At 45.9% G+C, this 21,445-nt stretch overlaps 1 protein-coding gene across 1 annotated transcript; it reads right to left on the bottom strand.

Annotated features, from left to right (window-relative positions):
• Window positions 1–14,474: 14,474 nt before the first annotated feature.
• Window positions 14,475–20,857, bottom strand: LOC104300921 (histone H3.3A). The gene is made up of 4 exons (XM_054170570.1): window positions 20,727–20,857; window positions 19,132–19,286; window positions 17,503–17,656; window positions 14,475–14,834 (listed from the first exon to the last, which is right to left on the bottom strand). The coding sequence occupies exons 2-4, from the start codon at window positions 19,257–19,259 to the stop codon at window positions 14,706–14,708; spliced, it is 411 nt and encodes a 136-aa protein (XP_054026545.1). The 5' UTR covers window positions 19,260–19,286; window positions 20,727–20,857; the 3' UTR covers window positions 14,475–14,705.
• Window positions 20,858–21,445: the final 588 nt, after the last annotated feature.

Below are 21,445 nucleotides of genomic sequence, written 5' to 3'. Positions count from 1 at the left end.
CTCTTCAGTATAAGGGTGGTGAGATTCTGGAACAGGTTGCCTGGAGTGGTTGTAAATACCCGCTCCCTGGAGGTGTTCAAGGCCAGGCTGGATGAAGCTTTGCACAACCTGGTCTAGTCAAGAGGTGTCCAAGAGGTTGGAGCAGATAATCTCTAAGGTCCCTTCCAACCTAAGTCATTCTACGATCTCTCTCAGCTTTCACAGGACCTGTAACAGGAAGAGGACCCCCTGTAATCCCTGGGATTTAGGGGACTAAAGCTGTCACCTCCAGGTTAAATCTGGTTAGTGGCTTTCTGGGCCATGTTGCAAACAGTAATAGTCCAGCCAGCACTGCTGCAGAGGCACGAAAGCAGAAACTTACAAACTTATATGCTTTTATAAACAGAAAAGCAAAGCAATTTTTAGGAGAGAAGAGGGAAGTGCAGAAGTGATGCACAAAGCTGTTGAGAATGCCATTCTCAGGGCAAGACTAAGAAGAGAAGACCTGCTTCCAGCCTTTTGGGGCAAGTTTGCACATCTGTCTGCCCACTGCTGACTGCGTCTCAGGACAGCTATCACAGAATCACACACAATCACAGAATGTTAGGGGCTGGAAGGGATTTCCCAGTTCTCATCTTCTGCCTGTGTCTCCATCACACTTCAGCTTCATGCTGTGGATTGTTGTGCTTGATTATGGGTTTCTTTGATATAGAAATGCTTCCAACAGGCTCCTCCCCAAGCCATGAAGCACCAGGGGAATTGTATAATGGGTAAAGGCTTGTTTAATTTCTTTTTAGCCTTCACCCCAAAAGCTGTATCTCAGCATCTTAATAAATTTACCTAGGAGCTGAGGTTTGGCACCATGTCCAGCAGCTTCCAGCACCCCCAGGATCTAGCAACAGGTACTACATAAATCTTATCAATACTGATATAAAAGCAGAAGCATCTCAGGACCAAAACATTGTGACCAAACCAACTGGAAGAGTGGTTAGTGCCAAGCTACATCCCGAGGATGACAGTAGCACCGTGGTGCTAAATAAAGGCAGTTCTCTGTGGTGCCAAATAGCTTACTGTGGACCTTGTCTGTTCCCTGTTTACCTTGCTTTAAAGCAAGCTCCAGACGGCATCCAATATTTCTCCCTGAGCTGCTCTTGGGAAGAAGAGCAGAACAGGTATGGTGGAGAGAGAAATGTACACAAAAGCTAATGAACAGAAGCCAACCTCCAAGATCAAGTCCAACCATCAGGCCAAGACCACCACAGCAATTAAAGCATGTCCCAAAGTGCCATGCCCACAGATTTCTTGAACACCTCCAGGGACAGTGACTCCACCAACTCCCTGGGCAGCCTGTTCCAATGCCTGACCACTCCTGCAAGAAAGAAATTCTTCCTAATATCTGACTTAAACCTTCCCCTTTCACAATTTCAGGCCATTTCCTCTCGTTCCATCACTGGATACTAAGGAGAAGAGACCAACCCCCACCTCACTTCAACCTCCTTTCAGGGAATTGTGGAGAGAAGTGAGTTCTCTCCTCAGCTGAGGTAACTAAGACCAGAGGGACAATTTCAGTGGTGGCAGCAGCAGCAGGCAGTGGAAGCAAAGCAGCTCCTTGCCAGTGTGGCAGGGAACAGATGTGTTTCTATGGAGCTGTTACGTCCTGGCTCCACGATGCTCTTGGGTGCACTAGAACTGAGCTCTGCACCCATAGGCAGGTTTTTCATATCAGGGACACAGGCTGCTGTGTGGCAGGCTCTGCTAGCAATAGCTCCCACAGCTTCCAAACAGCTTAACTGCACTGTTGTGGACTCGAGTGCTACCCTATTCATGTTTATTAATTTCTTGAGTAAACACCAATGAGGTTAGATACTGTCTGTGGCTTTTTCCACAGCATTCAAGGCATGAAAGCAAATGGTCCATTTAGTTGGAGAACATACAAGGCAGAAATGAGATCAGATTCCTAAACAGATGTGCCCTCCTCCAGAGGGATTTGGTGTCTGTGAGGCTTCAAGCTGACACCAGGCAGAATACACCTCCTAACTTCACCATGTCTGAGCTGTGCAGCTGAACTGGTGATTCCATCAAAGAGCCAGCAAAATATGAGCAAGTACCTATCAATTGAGAGCATTTTGTGTATAAGAAGGTGGAAGAACACCACCTTTGTTATGCAGACGAGGTTGACAGCCCACAAAAATAAAAAACAACACACAACCAAAAACCACACCCTAAATTCACTAAAAGAAGTCCCTCTTCCTGAACAACTCAGACAATGAAAAATGCTCTTGCTCATTTTTTTGCACACGTAAACAACAAGAGAGGGGCTGAAGGGAGCCAACAGCTACTGCAGGTCCACACATCACGTACCACTTTCCACTGGGAGGGTGCTATCTGGTTCAAGAAACACCTGACCTCCCCACCCAGCTCGGCCCCAGGTCAAGTCAGCAGCAGTGCACCGCTCCCTGATGTCAGTTCAGCCACTACTACAAGAGTTAGTGCTGCTAACCACAGCTCAGACCATGCCCTGAGAACACATCAGAGCCCTGCTGACACAACTGTGCTGGTCATCTCCTGGATGACAGCATGGGCATCCATGCCAGTGTCCCTCAAAGCAACACCCTGGACTTCCTTCACTGCTCACGTCTGGCTAGTGAAGATCCAGCTTTCACCCTGCCCTCCTAGCCCTGCATTCCATACACCTGCCCACATGACCAAGACCTTCTGTAGAGGTCCCCTCGCCTCTGCACATCTTCTCTGGCCCATGCCCTCAGCCTCAATAGGGTGCAGAGGGAAAGAGGCACAAAGGAAAAGCCCTAATCCAGAGAGAGAGCTCCTCCAGGCAAGGCACGCTGGCAAGCAAGCGCAGGGGAACTCGCATCATGGCTGCCAATTCCCTACCCACTCTGTGGCAGAGCCTGAGGTCTCAGGGCTATGCATGCCTCAGCCTGGCAACCACCCCACACCCCAAACTGGCAGGCATGGGGACTCTTTGAAGTCACTCCAGCCTTCAGATGTAGAGACACACAGCCCCTCAGCAGTAACCAGTCCTGGGGATGTACCCAGCTGGGACACCCAGCCTGCCATCCACAGTTCCTGCTCCTGCTTCTTGCGGCCGGCGGCCGTGCCCATGTGTTCACCTGGCAGCTTTCCCACCTACAGACTGCTTGACAGGGGCTCAGCTGCCAGGCAATGATGCATTCAGACAGGAGGTCTGAGCAGGACTGTAAATACCATCCCTTTGGCCTTCCTCCGCCAGCGCAGAGAAAAGAACAGAGCATCTGTTAGCAGGACAGTGGCCATGGAAGTCGGAACCCGCTAAGAAGTGTATAACAACTCACCTGCCGAATCAACGAACCCTGAAAACGGACGGCGCTGGAGCGTCGAGCCCATACCCGGCTGTCGCTGGCAGTCCGAGGCCCGCGGGGGCTATGCCGCGACGAGCAGTTAGGCCGCCGCGCCGCGCCCCGAAGCCTGAGGCGCGGGCCCGGGCGGAGCCGCCGCAGGTGCAGCTCGTGGTGGTAGTAGCAAATACTCAAACGAGAGCTCTGAAGGTCGAAGTGGAGCAGGGCTCCATGTGAACAGCAGTTGAACGTGGGTCAGTCGGTCCTAAGCGATAGGCAAGCGCCGCTCGAAAAGGGCGGGCGATGGCCGGCGATGGCCTGCGATGGCCTCCGCTGCCCTCAGGCGATCGAGAGGGAGCCGGGTGCAGACCCCCGGGTCCGGAGTGGCGCAGAGGGGCGCCGCGAGGCGCCGCGTGCGGTGACGCAGCTGCTGCGGAGCAGCCGGCGGGAACCCCGCGGAGCCTTCTCTTTCCTTTGTGAAGGGCCGGGCGCCCTGGAAGGGGCTCGCCCCTAGAGAAGGGCCCGTTTGTTTGTTTACCTTCACGGCTCCACTCACCTTCCCCGCTGCCCTTGCAAAACAAACATGGGGCACGGGAAGTTGAGGGTGAGGTGATTCTGATGGCACATGAGACACCCTCCGAGATGTTGCCTAAAGCAAAACACTCTGCCCCCCGTATCAGGACTTGTTCCCTCAAAAATATAGAGGAGCATAACTGTTATTGGTGATTCCTCCTGAGGGGAACAGAGGGCCCCATATGTCGTCCAGATCCTTCCCACAGGGTAGTCTGCTGCCTCCCTGGGTCCGGGTCAGAGATGTTACCAGAAGGCTGCCGACTATCCCTTCCTGGTTATGCAGTTAGGGAGCGATGCTGTTGAAATCAGAGGTCCCAAGGCAATCAAAAAGGGCTTCAAGGCTCTGGGAGAACTGGTTGAGGGCTCAGGGGCACAGGTAATTTTTTCATCAATAGCCTTGGTTGCAGGAAGGAATACTGAAAGGAACAGGACAGCAGGTGTAATTAACAAGTGGCTCAGAGGCTGGTGCCACCAACAGAATTTTGGGGGTTTTCGATCTTGGGGAATTTCCTATGGCACCAGGACTGCTAGCAACAGATGGAGTACATCCGTCCCAGAGGGGGAGAAAGATCTTAGCACATGAGAATGGCCTATCCCCCAGAGGGAAAAGGGTTCTAGGAAGGGAGTTAGCAGGTCTCATTGACAGGGCTTTAAACTAGATTTGAAGGGTGAAAGGGCTGAAACCAGTCCCCCCAGACAGGAGTCTGAGGGTGGTAAGCTGGAGTCAGGGGTGAAACCAGCAGCCCAGCTGAAGCTCATGTACACTAATGCATGTAGCATGGGTAACAAACAAGGAGCTGGAAGCCTTGTTACAGCAGAGAAGTTATGATGTAGTTGCCATCACAGAAACGTGGTGGGATGACTTTCATGACTGGAGCACTGTAATCGATGGCTACAGGCTCTTCAGGAGAGACAGGGGAGGGAGAAGGGGTGGAGAGGTGGCCCTGTACATTAGAGAGGCTCTAGATGCCATGGAACTAGAGACCAAGGATGATCAGTTTGAGTGCCTGTGGGTGAGAATTAGAGGGAAGACCAACAAGGCTGACGTCCTGGTCGGAGTCTGTTACAGACCACCTACGCAGGATGAAGAGGTTGATGAATTATTCTATAGGCAGCTAGAGGCTGTCTCAAGATCACCAGACCTTGCTCTTATGGGCAATTTTAACCTGCCTGATTATCTGCTGGGACCTTAACACAGCAGAGAGGAGGCGGTCTAGAAGGTTCTTAAGAGCGTATGGAGGATAGCTTCTTACCCCAGCTGCTGTGTGAGCATGCCAGGGGTAAGGCTTTGCTTGACCTTCTTTTTACAAACAGAGAAGGGCTCATGGGAGATGTGGTTGGAGGCTGTCTGGGGTCCAGTGACCATGAAATAATTGAGTTTTCAATATGCAGTCAAGCTAAGAGGGGCAGCAAGAAAACCTCCACTCTGGACTTCCAGAGGGCAGACTTTAGGTTAGTCAAGGAACTAACTCAGAAGGTGCCTTGGGAAACAGCCCTTAAAAACAAAGGAGTCCAGCAGGGATGGACCTACTTCAAGAAAGAATTCTTGAAGGTGCAGGAACAGGCTGTGCCGATGTGCTGGAAGATGAGCCACCAGGGCAGATGGCCAGCCTGGATGGGCAATGAACTTCTGGGTGAATTAAGGGTAAAAAAGAGGGTGTGCCATCTTTGGAAGGAAGGTGAGCTAACCCATTAAATGTTTAAGGATGTTGCTAGGTCATGCAGGAAAAAAATTAGAGATGCAAAAGCCCATTTAGAGCTTAGACTGGCTACTGCTGTGAAGGACATCAAAAAATCCTTCTATAAATATATTAATGGCAAAAGGAGGGGCAAGGACAACCTCCACTCTTTATTGGACATGGAGGGGAATATAATAACTAAAGATGAGGAAAAGGCAGAGGTACTTAACACCTTCTTTGCCTCAATTTTTAGAATAGAATAGAATTAACCTGTTCTCCAGAGCCTTCACCAGCTGTCTTGCCTTCCTCTGGACATGCTCCAACACTTCAGTATCTTTCTTGGAGAGAGGGGCCCCAAACTGAATCCAGTATTTGAGGTGCAGCCTCACTAGTACAGCAGATATTTTCCAGTTGAGTTTTACTTGGGATGTTTCCATGAAACAACATACAGACAAATGTAAATATGCAATGAGAAGGTGCAGATAGGCTCCTGCCAAGCTAGGGAGACAAAGATGCTGAATCCTAACACTGTCAGGAGATGCAGGTGGTTTCCAGAGCCATAGGGGTGTTGCTTTTCTTTTTCATGATTCCCCCCCCTCCTTCAATCTTTCTGACTTCACAGGAGCTTCTAGTAACACAAAGCCCCCCTGCTGCTCAGAGATCCTGCTGTGTGTAATAGCATGCCTGCACAAGGCAATGAAGGGGATGCTGTTGGCAGGGGACAATACAACAGAGAATACAAGCACATGTCTCAAACCACAGGCCTAAAAATGTATAATCAAGAGAGATGGACAGAAATCGAGGCTTATTTCCCACTCAAGAGCAACTAAGACACCATCTTGGAGAGGACACATCATACCTGCCTTGACCCAAACCTCATCTTTTCTGGGATTTTTTTTCCCCCTCAAGTGTTTGGCTCTTTAGTGTTACTGCTGTAAAGGGACAGTAAACATCACCATGAAGAAAACAGCAAAAGAGCTTCTCTCTAGGCATAGAATCATTTAGGTTGGATGAGAGCCTGCTGCAATTCTTGAGAGCATTCCTACACATTCCTCAGCATTTTGCAGCTATTTTTCACATTTAGGCAACACTCCTCATTTGAAAGAGACAGTTTCTTGTACATTTATTTGGTTGTGGTCATGTAACAGGTAATACTCCCAGGGACAATAAGCAGGGTGCACCCAAAAAGCTCCTTATATTTACAGCTGCAATTCATGCTGTCCTGCCCCATTTATTCAGAAGTCTTCCATCACTGCCAGGCAACACACTGAAAATTCTTGGGATAAAAAAAAAAAATAAATCATCTTCTCTCTTACAAGGATCAGATTTGTGGTTGTTGGGGGGGTTGTTATTATTATTTTAAAAGCAGTCTTTTAAGAAAAAAAGAGGAATATTTTAAATGTATTATTATTTTTAAATTATTATTATTAAAGTTATTATTAAAAAATATTATTTAACTTTCATTATGATATTAGTAATTTTTAAAGTTAGAAAATACTTTTCATTTTTAACTTTTAAATTATTTTTTAATTTTATTTTTTTATTTGAAAACTATTTTTATTTTTAAATGACTATTGGTTTAATTATTATTGTTTTTAAACTATTATTTTTTTAATATTTTAAATTATTTGAAAATGTTTACTTGAAAATAATTTTTTAAAATTATTTTTAAAACATTAATTTAAAACTTTTATTATTTGAAAATTATTTTTAAATTACTATTATGTTTTATTATTATTTTAAAATTATTACTTTTTGCCATCATTATTTTAAATTATTATTTTAAAACATTTTTATTTGAAAGGAATTTAAATTTTAAAAAATTATTTCAAAACATTATTTTAGCTTTTTTATTATTTTTAAAATTATTTTTATTTTTAATTTACTATTCTGTTTTAATTATTATTTTTAAAGTATTACTTTTCGTCATTTAAAAAATTATTTGAAAGGAATTTAATTTTTAAAAAATTATTTTTAAACTATTTTAACATTTTTATTATTATTTTAATTTTATTTTAAATTACTATTCTGTTTTAATTATTTTAAAGTTATTACTTTGGGCCATTATTATTTTAAATTATTATTTTTAAAAAATATTTTTATTTGAAAGGAATTAAAATTTTTTAAACATTATTTTTTAAACATTATTTTAAAATTTTTATTATTTTTTCCTTTTAAAATTATTTTTATTTTTTAATTACTATGTTTTAATTATTATTTCAAAGTTATTACTTTTGGCCATTATTATTTTAAATTATTATTTTAACAATTATTTCTATTTGAAAAGTAATGTTTAAAAATAATAAAAATTGTTATTTTTTAACATTCTTTTTATTTCAAAATAATTATTATTATTTTGAAATAATTCAAATCTCCATGCATGGGCCAAGGAGATGGGAAGGGGTGGTATGAATCAGAGAACAAAACAGCTTTACCAACAGCCTTTGGGACAACACCCAGAAACCCGCCTTCTGTGCAGAAAGCCCCTCTGAAATCTGTCACAACTGCTGTCCAGTGAGAAGTTAAAAAGCCAGGTATAAGGGCAAAAGAAAAAGACATGTCCTTACCTGTCTGTCCCTCCTCGATCCTGCTTCTCCATTTGTAGCCCCTGAAACATCACCATCTTGTCTCATCCAGTGTAGGTATTTGGCCATACACCGAAGCTCTTCCTACCCATCTTAGATTATTGCCATCCAGGAGGCATGGATTTTGAGTAATGGTTATCCAAGAGGCAATCAGGGAGGTCTGCTCCATCAACCAGGCAATCACTGCTTGAAACATAACCCTCAGAAGAAGCCTCATGCTATGCTGAGGCAGCCTTCCAAAATACATGTTAAAAGTGATATTGTTTTTATAGTTTGTGTATAGAATGCTAAGGAGGGACTTGTAGTGATAGGGTAAGGAGGGGATGGGAGGGGATGGATTGAAGCACGAAGAGGGGAGACTTAGACTGCAGATTAGGAAGAATTTTTTTTACAGTAAGAGTGGTGAGACACTGGAATTAAGTTACCTAGGGAAGCTGTGGATGCCTCCTCCATGGAAGCATTCAAGGCCAAGTTGGATGAGGCATTCAGTGACCTGGTCTACTGTGAGGTGTCCCTGCCCATGGCAGGGGGGGAGGAACTAGATGACCTTGAAGGTCCCTTCCAACCCAAACCATTCTGTGTTTCCCTAGAGATTTTCTGGTGCACATGCTGTCTTCTAAAGCAAGTCTCTAGCCTCTGCTGCATGCACTAAACATCGTATGTTTTCAATTCAAAAAGACAACATGAACTGGATTTGCTACCATCTGATGAAAACAGTAGCTTTACACTGAGCAGCCCCAGCCTATGCAGTTTGTAACAGGCCCTTTTTAGTTTTGCTATCGATAGATGCAGTGTTTCTCACACTGAGCCAGGGTTTTTTGACATCATATTATCCAGGTCAGAAGATAAAACCTCCTCAGATTAAAAGAAAAACAAAACAAAACCACAACCATAAACAGTGGCATTTTGTTCAGCAAAATACTTTGTCTGTTTGTAAGCAAACCTGCCATAAACAAGTCTGTAACTTCCACTTAGTGCAAAAAAAAAAAGTCTCACCACTGATTACTCATTAATTACACATGGTGATGGGAATAATATACAAGTAAAAGATCCCCAGGGTAATCTAGACCAGGGGAAAACTTTCCTGACACTGAATTCCTCCTCCTGAATTTTCCTCCTCTGAATTCAAGTCTTTGAAGCCAAGTGATATGAAAAGTGCTTTTAACTCCTTACTTCTCATGAAGACCAAGAAAAGTTGCATGTGTGTGTTTGCTACAGTAAGAAACAAAGCTGCAGTAACTGATGGAATCAACATCTTTGATCTCAACACTGCCTCTGCTTCATTAAACCTTGAATTTAACATTAAGCTCTGGAAGACAAACTGAAGAAACATGAGCTCCTTCACAGAGGACTTGACACAGAGTCTCAAGAGTGGCAAGTGTGGCAGGAAAAGCTGGTATTGGAATGGCAGCACAGGAACAAGTTTGGGTTAAGCTCATTGTGAAACTGTAACTAAACTGTGTGCTGCTAGGGAAACAGAGAGTCCTGTTTGCCAAGAGGATCTGCCAAGTCAAATTGTTTGGCTAACTGCAGAAAAATGGTGGCACAGGTAGTGTGTGTGAGACACACTGCTTTCAATCACATTAAAAAAAAATGGATTAAAATCATGAAGTGGTCACAAAACATCATGAAAGCAGGGAAGAACACATGTCCTGGGAGAGTAATCCCAAATTACAAATCACATCCCAAAAATTCATCAGTGTAGGAGACCATTGGTAAGCAGTTCTTTTAACAGAAACAATTCATCTTACTCTCCTTCCAGACAAGATGACAACACTGATTTCAAGTAGGTGCCACAATCTCTCACAGAACAGGTATTAACAAGTTTGCAGGTAACACCAAGCTTTGTGGCCTGTGTTGGCACACTGGAAGAAGGGATGTCACCCACAGAGACCTGGGCAGGCTGAAGAGGCAGGCCCATGCCAACCTCATGAAGTTCAACAAAGACAAGTGCAAGGTCCTACACCTGGGTCAGAGTGAGGTGATTCTCCCCCTGTGCTCTTGTGAGACCCTGCCTGGAGTACTGTGTCCAGTTCCAGGGCCCCCAACACAAGAAGGACATCAAACTGCTGGAGTGGGTCCAGAGGAGGCCGCTAAGATGATCAGAGGGCTGGAGCACCTCCCCTCTGGGGACAGGCTGTGAGAGTTCAGTCTCTTCAGCCTGGAGAAAAGGCAGCTCCTGGGAAACCTTAGATCAGTCTCCCAAGGGTCAGTACTGGGTCCAGCCCTGTTCAACACATTCATCAATGATCTGGGCAAAGGGATAGAGCCTCAGCAGATTTGCTGATGATACCATACTAGGAGAAGCAGCTGACAAAGACCTAAAACCAAACAGCTTACACCACACACGTGCAACAACAGGCCTCAAAGAGATGCTCAACCTTTGAACATTCATCACATCCATTCCTCCACCCAATACATTTAAATTCCTCCCCAGGAGAATGTCCACACAACCAGAACTTGTTTCTAGTATTCAGCATCTTGGCTGCAACTGAATTGACCAAGAAATAGCAGAACTGTTATGGGTTTAAAAAAAAAAAGACAAAATATTTTACCTCTTTCTTTTTTTCTTTTAGGAACTGCTTTTTTTTCCAGCTGCTAGAGGAACCTGAAGCCACCTGTTGCCCAGAATAAGAATGCTTTAATATCAGTATGACATCTCTCACCTGTGATTTCATAAACAGCTTTTTGTCACTAATAAATTAGCCCACATTCAGGTCTGATGGTATTCCCTTTCCTCCCAACCCACAAATTAAAAGGAATTTCCATTTTTAAGTATCACAATTTCTTCTACATGCCAAGCATAGATGCTAAGGATCTTCCAACACTTTAAACAGTGCTTGCAAACCTGGCTGAGGACAAGTGTGCTTCTCTGGAAAAAAACAAAACCCAAAACCAAACAACAAACCCTTATTTTAAAGCCTAATGGCTTTAAATATGTTTTTCAATAGTTCCCTCAAAATAATCTTATCCCACAAGAAAGAATTTAACAGTTCCAAGAGTTCCAACAGTTCCTCATCTTATCAAAAGCACAATTAGGACACCCGAGAGCAGTAAGTTGTCTTAGTGGATTGTCATCGTGTAGGTCAGCTAAACCCTCCCCATGACTCATTTTTCTACCTGTCAGCTCCAGAGGAAACAGCCCAGAAGACTAAGAAAAGCTGAGAGAGTCATTCGGTAAACACCTGCAGACTTTTGACTAAAGGCTGATTTTCTTTTTAGGTGATGCCCAAGTCTGCACATCTACCAGGGCCATCAGCAGCCACTGCTCAATCCAAACAGCACAGCACAGAGCAATGTGCAAAATGGGGAAGTAGCACTCACCAAAAAACTGTTCTTCCATTATTTTTAAACTACACCATTGCATGCAACTGGCTTAGAACTACTTTGTGCATCCTTATGAGGAGAGACTGCGGGAGCTGGGTCTCTTTAGCTTGGAAAAGAGGAGACTGAGGGGTGACTTCATTAATGCTTATAAATATGTAAAGGGTGAGTGCCAAAGAGGATGGAGCCAGGCTCTGCTCAGTGATGCCCAATGACAGGACAAGGGGGAGTGGGTGGAAGTTGAGGCATAGGAAGTTCCATGGAAATGAGGAAAACTCTCTTCACTGTGAGGGTGACGGAACACCGGAACAGGCTGCCCAGGAAGGTTGTGGAGTCTTCCTCTCTGAGGTATTCAAAACCTGCCTGGATGTGTTCCTGTGTGATCTGGTTTCCCTCCCTAGGCAACCTGTTTCAGTTTCTCACCACCCTCATGGTGAGGAGCTTCTTCCTAACTTCCAATCTGAATCTATCCATTTTTACTTTTTTTCCATTCCCCCTAGTCCTGTCATTACCTGACACCCTAAAAAGTCCCTCCCCAGCTTTCTTGTAGGCCCCCTTCAGATACTGGAAGGCCACAGTAAGGTCTCCTTGGAGACAACAGTGCTGAAAGAGACAACACTGGGTATTAACATAGCTGACCACTAACAGGATTCACATGGCATCTCTAGGACCACACCCATCATAACCAACACTGGAAGAGGCAGTTTATCCCTAAGCTTCACAGTTAAATGTGGACTGCATAGATTCTCGATGCCCCCATCTTTCACCAAGAATTCTTCTGCCTTTAACAGTAGAATGCTATTGTTAAACTGGCATATTCCTCACCCAAGTTCTTTTAATAGAATTTCTAGATTTGGGTTTCTAATATAGCTAAGAGGGGGAAAAAAAAGTTCCTTATCAATACTCTAAATCCAGGTTATTAAACAAACAAAACCAAACAAATCATCCCAATTACCTTTTTGTCTTGGCTGGCACTTGGAACAGAATTCCTAAGTACAGGACAAAACAATTATATTGAAACAGCAGGTTTAACAGGGTTGTTACCAAATAGACAGAAGTGACATCTTAAATCAGTTAAGTCTCAGTTGCTCACCCTTTTTATTTCTGTTGTTCTTGAATGCTCCAAGACAAGTCTTCCTCAATTTTTAGTTGATAGCTATGAACTGCTTGGCATCAAAAGGATAAAATCATTATTTTGTCTAGCATTAGTTTTCTCTGTGACAAGCAACTCCATGTAAATAAACTTTACACTGCACAACTCTGGCAGACAGCATTCATTACTAGAGCTGAGCATGTTACGAATAACATGATTTATCCTGCAATTTCTGAGCCTCTCTTCAAGGTACCAAAGCAGATAACACATGTCTTATTAATCTGCTTTGAAAATCTTCAGAGAAATTCACTCCTGTCTTTAGATCTCCCTCAGAACCTCTTGAATAGAATAGAATTAACCAGGTTGGAAGAGACCGTTGAGATCATCGAGTCCAACCTATCATCCAACACTATCTAATCTACTAAACCTTGGCACCGAGCACCCCATCCAGTCTCTTCCTAAACACCTCCAGTGACAGTGACTCCACCACCTCCCTGGGCAGCCCATTCCAATGGCCAACCACTCTTTCTGGGAAGAACTTCCTCCTAACATCCACCCTAAATCTCCCCTCGCACAGCTTTCGACTGAGGTTAGCAGCCAATAAGCTCTGTATGGGCTTTATGTAGGCAGATTTCACCTCTACACTATTTTCTTCTATGCAATTAATTTTGTGATCTGCAAGAGCTAGCAGGAAGTGCACCACATAACTTATTTCCAGACCAGGCCATCTGAACCCTTAACCAAATTTCAGATGCAAAACTGAAATCCAAGTGTTTATAGAACATAACTTCAGCAGTAAGTTTTCTTCACAGGAACTTTCATCAGCAGTTGTGGAGGGAAATACGAAAAGTGAATTTCAAGTACAGCTTCTATCAAGTATTGTAATTAAACAAAGATGGTACAAAAGTGTCTTTTGGACTGAGTGTACAAACTGAAACTGATTGCACCTGGACTAAGCTCTCAAATATGCTAAAGGGTGTGACTGAAACAGAAAGGTAGTCAACCAAGAAGTGAACACCTACAAACCCAGAAACCTGATAACAGGGTGCAAAATGGTTGGGTTTCTGTGGTTTTTTGGGGTTTGCTGGTGTTTGTTTTTGTGGCTTTTTTCCTTTGGTTGGTTTGGGATTTTTTAAAGCAAAAGGGAAAAAACAAAAAACACCCACACCAAAACCTCCAAAACCCTAAAACATACCCAAGAAACACCCAAACCACCATACCCCACCACTTGTACCATACTAAGGAACCAGTAAAATGAAAAATACTTCCAAATTCAGTATGAAGTCAAGTAAGAAAGGAATATGAACAGCACACCAAACCTGCATTTGCTTAGCACTGTAGCTTAGATAATGGAGCTCAGTCCAGCTCCAGACTCTACCTGGTCATGTACTACTGAACTGGTTTCACATGGAGCAGACAGAATTTTACTCTTTAAAAAAAATCCACACACACACACACTGCTTCAGCCACGAGAGTATTCCTCATCTCTTTCCTAGATCTGCTCTAAGTATTCAGGCACGATCTCGAAGGGGAAAAAAAAAGGAAAGGGAAAGATGATTATCTTTTAATCAAATGTAACCCACATGCAATATTTAAAAACCAAGACTAACAGCAGGTATCATTTAATGTATTTTAATAGCAAACTTACAGGAACAGCACAGAAGACAGACAACATTAAAACATGTACTTGCATGTAGGACAACTCAGTTAGAAAAGTATAGTGAATGGATGGAATCTACTGTATGATATAAATGCTACAAACACCATTTAGTTGCCATTGATAAGAAATTTACTTGTTTAAAAAAATCCAAATGCTGGCATTGTCCAGAAAATTTTGACAGGTTTATTTATATCTTTTTTTTTTTTTTTTAATAAAGCTGAATTGTTGAAACTTTTGTTGCTGTTGTTTTTGACCACATCGATGATTTACGTCCCCCTTGTTTATATTAAAAATCCACACACAAATGAAAATGGAAAGAAAACTTGCCAATATCCAATTCTGTCCCCTATTTTTTCCATTTGCAACCATATACTTAGGTACCTTTTAACCCCATGGAAAAAAAGATCTAACGTTCATTACTACCAATAACAGGAAGAAGATTTTGCTTCGAGAATGACAAACTCATCAGAGTGAAGTTTAGGCACGCTCTCCACGTATGCGGCGTGCTAGCTGGATATCTTTTGGCATGATTGTGACACGTTTGGCATGGATAGCACACAGGTTGGTATCTTCAAACAGGCCAACCAAGTAGGCTTCACTTGCCTCCTAGTGTAGAAGAAAAGAGCACAAGGAAAACAGTAACAGTTCAGAATACAGTGTACCACGGTACTGAGTTTAGCCTTCTGTCTTCATTATTCACAAACATCAAAAGGTTCTCACAAAAATGAAAGCTTGCATTTTCTGATGAACCCCTATTCTACATCAACTACTGCCATTTGGTGAAGACATCCTCCAGAAAACAAGTGAACCAATATTCTGATGAGACTCTCACAAGATAAGGGGTTATCTTATCAAAAGGTCTGTTTGTTTAGCAACTTCTCTTTTCAAAGGCTGGGTTACACTGTTTAAGTGACTTGTCTGCTGCCTCTTCCAGAGTAAAAGCATCAGGAGAAATTGGCAGATGCTAGGGAAAAGAAGAGGAGGTATTCCTTCACAACACAGCTCAAGCACACAGCTCCTTGCCATAGGATAATGAAGAGGTGACTTAATTAAAAAGCCAAAAATTAGCAGGAAATTATGCAATGAGCAGGGGGAAAAAAGTGTATTAAGAATTATTAGAAATAAAAGGATACCTCCTTTAGCTCAGGAACTTGTTGAATCACCAAAAATAGGAAAGCAGTCAGAGAACCACTATTAGACACTTGTCCTGTTCCTATACTTTCTTTGTGCCTAAGCACCTCCTGTCCATTTGGGACACACAGTACATCTCCCCTTCACACCTCCTATCTGTGAGAATCATGGGGTCAGCACCTAGGACAAGCCCTACCCTGGTTAGAACCATAACCATGACCACGGTGTCTTCCCTGTTACTGAACAAATGCAAACAGGATTCTGCATTAAGACCAATGCTCAGCTGGACCTTATGGTTCTTCTGCCTCATGTTAAGTTAGTTGCTAATAAGCTCAGCACAGCAATGGTAACTGTTTATGCACTTTTTGGGTTGACTCAGAACTTTAACACCTAATCTCCCAGGAATCATCTCAGCATGAGAGCACAAGGTAAGCATGTGGACCAGGACACAGCTATACTGAGAAGGCAGAAACGACAGGGCTTGCTTATAGAAAAGACAGTCGAGGTCCTCCTTTTTAGGATAAATGCAAGCAAACAGCTTATGTGAACCATTTAACTACTAGGAACCACAAAAAACCAACTTACTAGGTTCAAAGTTTCTGTTTAAAAACAGATTGTCTAACATGAAGAAAGGGAAATATTTACTACAGCAGACAGGGAACTGTAGCATTATTAAGTGATTTTGCACATGGTAGGATATGGGTACCATAAGTTCCTCTAATATGGTTTTGCTAAATTGCTACATGGAAAGTTAAGACACTTAACTGAATGCGCTGTGCTGCCACAAACAACATGGTACAAAGGGGTTAAAAGTTTGGGGAGTTTTGCAAATAATGCAAGCAGGATGCACTGAGCTTACTGTGTGAACAAGTTCTATACTGACAACCCCTTAATTCAGATCCCAGAACATTCAGAACAAACTTCTGAAAATACACTAAATAATGACTAAACTCTGATAAGCAGTTCCTGGTAAAAAGACACACAGGTAAACCTCAGGATTTAAGAACCACCACATCTACTCACAGCAGTAAAGACAGAACAACAACTAAAAGCAAAACCAGCAGCTTTGCAAATGCATGCAGCCACCTTCTGAAGCTAAGCATCTGCTCAAGTTTACAGGATTTCAGGGCATATGTCTTGACCCTTATCCAGTGGAAGTCATTCACCAGAAAAATACCATTTTGCTTGCATATCAGATATTCTGCAATTACAGACAAGTTCTGGAACAACCTGTCAACACCTAGAAGAACAGTAAAGACCTACCTTTAATCACAAGTGTGTTTCTATCATAACAAGGAAATGTTCCCATGATAAGAAAAGGAGAGGGCCTAATTTAAGTGCAGGAATTTGTGCCAGGAAGAGCAAATGATATTTCACTCTTAATATAGTCTAAATAAGTTATTTAAATGATCACACAAAAGCACTTATTCCACTAGTTGTGTTTAGATATAGCCTATCAAGCTGTTTTTCTTTAAACAACATTTGAGGATATCATGAGCTCCATTTGGACACACCAAAACAAGCTTTACATGACACTTTCCTCTCAGACAGCATAGCTTTTAATAGCAAAGCCTCCAAAAAGGCATGAGAACAGAGGAAACATTTAACTTGCACCTCAGTAAGATCCACTGGTATGTCAAGGGCAATTACTTTGAAGGGTAAGGGCTAGTAAGTAGAAACAGAGCAAAAACTACCAAACAAAAAACCCAAACAAAACCACCTCAACAAAATCAAAGCAAAAAAGCAGCTTCCCTCCCTCCCCCCAGCATTTATAGCTTTTGCAAGAAGCTGATGGCTTATCACTGTGCTATTTTAGCCTGCGATACCTACAGGGCATCCCTACGTCCACTCCGAGCAAGGGATGGTTGAGGAGCACATCCTCCCACACCAGCCCTCCCCGCCTCCCCTCCAATGAGGCGCCACGCCCACCATGGCAGCCCACCAATCAGGTGGAGTTTGGGCTAACCCTAGAAACAGCCTGGCCAATAGGGGCTGGAGGCGGAGCTCTCATACCTTCAGTCTCCAGGTTTTTGGGGGGGAAAGGCTGAGCCTGGCTGTGACAGCGCTTACAGGACTAGCCCTTGCCTAATAGCAGGAGGTCCTCACCCCCTCAGAACTAGCCCCTGACAGGGTGCTCCCTCACCTGCAAAGCACCGATGGCAGCACTCTGGAAGCGCAGATCTGTCTTGAAGTCCTGAGCAATTTCACGCACCAGGCGCTGGAAGGGAAGTTTGCGGATCAGAAGTTCGGTAGACTTTTGATAGCGCCGGATTTCACGGAGAGCCACAGTACCTGGCCTTTCACAATGAAGTAAGTTTTAAAAAGAAGGAAAAAGAAAGAAAGAAGAATTGGTATTGAAAATATATTCTACATTGCCTTAAAGATACGGGTTCACCAGTGGATGTCAGGAACAAGCTCTTCACAGTGAGGGTAGTGGAACATTGCAACAGGTTGCCCAGGGAGGTGCTTGGGGCCCCAACCCTGGAGATATTCAAGGTGTGGTTCAACACGGCTCTGGGCAACCTGATGTAGTTGAGGGTGCCCCTGCTTACTGCAGAAGGGCTTGGACTAGGTGACCTTCAGAAGTCCCTTCCAACCCAGACCATTCTATGATTCTATCTCAACTAAGCACCACTCATGTTGTGTTTCTACTAGAAGAGTTCCAGTGCTTACGATATAAAACCAGGTTCACTGGCAAAGGGTCACTGTTTTCTCACCATCAACCCGTGTAAACTTCCACTGCCTTCTCCACAAGGTTCCTCAGGTCCTGCCTTCAGTCTGGGAAGAGGTGGGCAGCACACATTAGCTAACTGACACTAACACATCTCAGCACATATGTGGCAAACCACAACACTGCTGTGAGGTTTTGCAAATTCAAATCCATCCATGAAATTAACACAATATTTATTTCTGTAGAAATTGTGTTTTCCTACTCTACCCTTACTACCTTTCTCCCAGTCGATTAATTCTGCCTCACACCTAACAACCAGGTTTTTAGATATATTCTCTATTTCAAGGCTGCTTCTTCCCCAATCCACTTTCTCCCTACTGAGCCCAAGATCACTCTCCAAGCTGAAGCGTGATTGGTGCTACACCGAGCAAAGACGTGAAAAACTTCATTATTAAAGGGGACTGCCACACCGACCCACCACCCACCCTTGCCTACATCCTCCCGTGCACCAACACCCGTATTCGGGACGACCGAGCACAGGACCGCACATCGGTAGCCACGACGCGCCCTCGCGTGGCTGATTACCGTCCCTACATACTGAAACGGCGCGGGGAGACCGATCCAACCCTACAAGTAAATTAAAATAACGCGGGGAACAATAAACTTCGCGACGGCTGGACCCAGCGGCAGCTCTTCAATATCCAGAATTAATAACAATGAAAATAAGTCATAGAGCTGTGTTTGCGACTGTGTGATTTGGGGTTTTAGGCGCTGGTACACAAATGCTCGATAAGGGGCTCATAATAAATACCGGGTCCATGCCCGCGCTGGACATTTATGGATTTGGGTTGTCGTGTTAAGGTGTTGGTTTTTTTTCAGTAAGTGGGGCCCTGCGCCCCACCGTAGTGGAGCGGTGCCGGCATTGGGGAGTGCGGCAGCGAGGAAAATTAACACCCCCAACAACAACCAATCGTGGTGCCCCGCCCCCCGCGGCCCCGCGGGGGTGGGAGGAGGGAATTTTCGGGGGGTGGGGAGGTGGTGTGTGTGTTGGGGGGTGCTGCCAGTGCCGTGCCGGAACCGCCTGTGCGCGGCGCTGCGTACCGGTAACGGTGCGGCTTCTTCACCCCGCCAGTAGAGGGCGCGCTCTTGCGGGCGGCTTTGGTGGCGAGCTGCTTGCGGGGCGCCTTGCCGCCGGTGGACTTGCGGGCCGTTTGCTTGGTACGGGCCATGCTCCTGCCGACGTCGCTGCCTTACACCTGCCGCGGGGAGGGAGGGAGACGGAGAGAGAGGAGGGGGGGGCCGCCCGCCCCCAGTCAGCGCACGCCCCCGCCGCACCTGTCTCCCCCACCCCACTCAACGGGCGGACCCCTAATGCCCCGTGCCCCGGTGGCCGCTGAACTGCAGGACAGCCGTTAGCCCTGCCGTGAGCGGCTGCCTAACGCCTCCGACCGCCAAACGGAGGGGGGGGGGGGGAAATGAAAAAAAAAAAAATAAAATTAAACGCCTGCTGATCGCGGAATATTAAAATACATATTATTTTTTTTACCCACGAATTCAATAGCTAGGCGCCAGAGGCAAGAGCCCAGCAAGCCGCCCGCCAGCAGGCGCGGAGAAGCGGCTGTCGCCTCCCCCCGCCGGCCGCCCGTCACCTGCCAAGTGTTTGCAAATAAGGCCCGGCAAACATCGGGGGGCTAGCACCCGACCCGCCGCGTCCACCCGGCGAAAACCTCCTCCGAAACTGCGGAGCGGGTGCGAGCGCAGAGACAGCCCCCGCCGGCCCTCTGCCGAACAACCCGGCCAACGTCGCCGCCCGCCAGCGCTCCCTGACCCGCCGGTAATCGCAGGCAAACCGACATTTATCGTGCATAAAAGGAAAACGCTCCACATAAAGTGTGAGAAAGTAACAAACTTTTTTGGGGGGATTGCTTTTTCTGGGTACCGTCTTTCTCTTTCTAACTGCTTCCCCAAAGCCGCTTCGCTCCCAAGCGCCTCTCACAGGCAAACTCATCTCCCAGCCCCAGAACAAAATGGAAACAATCACGAAATGCAGCCCTAGTCCTTTTGCAAAGGAGGAAAAAATAAATTGCGAAAAATAACGCCGAAAAAATCGCAAGAAACTCCAAACCATGTGGGTGCAGATGAAGGGGGAGGTAGTGGAAAACTTTGCACTCGAAAATCAAAAAATTGCGTTGGGTTTGGGTCGTTCCTTCGGCGAATTTCTTTCCCTTTTTATTGTTTTTTATGCAATAGGAAAAAAAATATGGTCGGTGACCAGAGAAAAGAGACAAGATGGTGAAGCTGAGCAACAACTGTGGGGAGCAGGGGAAGGAAGGCAGGAGAGTTACCCTGGGCTGGCGAGTGGCTCCTCTTTGCGGCCGCTTTCCAGACCCAATCCGGGGAGATGTCGGGCTGAGGAGATAGCTAAGGGATTGGGGAAGCTGCCGATGGGGGTTTGGAGAGGGGGCGAGGGGAGCAGAGGGGGGCAACAACGGCGCGAAGTGGGGCCGGGGGTGCCGGCGGAGGGAGCCGCTCCGACTGAGCCGCGAAGGCGGCACGGGGAAGGGGACTTGGAGCCACCACTACCTCCCAAACCCCCCAAAAGTTTGTGGGGAGGGTCGGGGGAATGCGTCGGGGTGCCTCGGTGGGGTGGTGGGGCGCGGGGGAAGGGGGGGCGGCGGGCGCTGCGCCAGACTTACCCCGTCCGCTGGGCGAGCGCGGCTGCCGTGCGGGAGGGAGGAGGGAGGAGGGCGGGCGGACGCGAGGAGGAGCTCAAGCTGCTGCTGCTGCTGCTGGCGGCGGCTCGGAGCACAATTGAAAGATGGCTGACTCGGGAGGGCCGGCCCCGCGGCTGGCCCCGCCCCGGCCCCGCCCTCTCGCCAATGGCGCACAATGGAGGGAAGGCGCGGCCCGGCCCCCGGCCCGCCCCCCCCCGCGCCGTGTGTACAAACACAAAAGGCACGCCGCGCGCGCGAGGGGGATTCCCTCCTCCGCCCCCCCCTCCCGCTCCCCTGGTGGGCCGGGGACGCGCGAGGCCACGGCAGAGCCAACGGCCGCTTAACGGCTGCTCAACAGTCTCCGGCCCGGTCCTGCCGGGCTCGCAGCCACGGTGGCTGTCACGCCCGTGTCCCCGCCAGTCGTACCCACCGGACGGCTGTAGCGGGGATCCGGAAAGCAAGTCTCAGGGTCTAAGGGTGTGGGGCTGCCAGCAGCCCGTTGGGAGGTGGGGCAGCGTTGCGGAGAGAACGAGGCCCGGCCTTTACCGCGCTACACCAAAGTCCAAGGCACTTCATCAGTCCCCTGAGTGCATCTTACTGGGCTTGGGTGGGGTTTGGGCAGTTGTGGGATTTTTTTGTTATGTGACAGCAATACCAAAAGTGTCACTATAAGCAGGCCCATTAGGGCTGAACCAGTGAGG

Source organism: Dryobates pubescens, chromosome 2 (genome assembly GCF_014839835.1).
Source record: "Dryobates pubescens isolate bDryPub1 chromosome 2, bDryPub1.pri, whole genome shotgun sequence".
Lineage (NCBI taxonomy): Eukaryota > Metazoa > Chordata > Aves > Piciformes > Picidae > Dryobates > Dryobates pubescens.
This window is presented reverse-complemented; position numbering and strand designations above follow the sequence as displayed.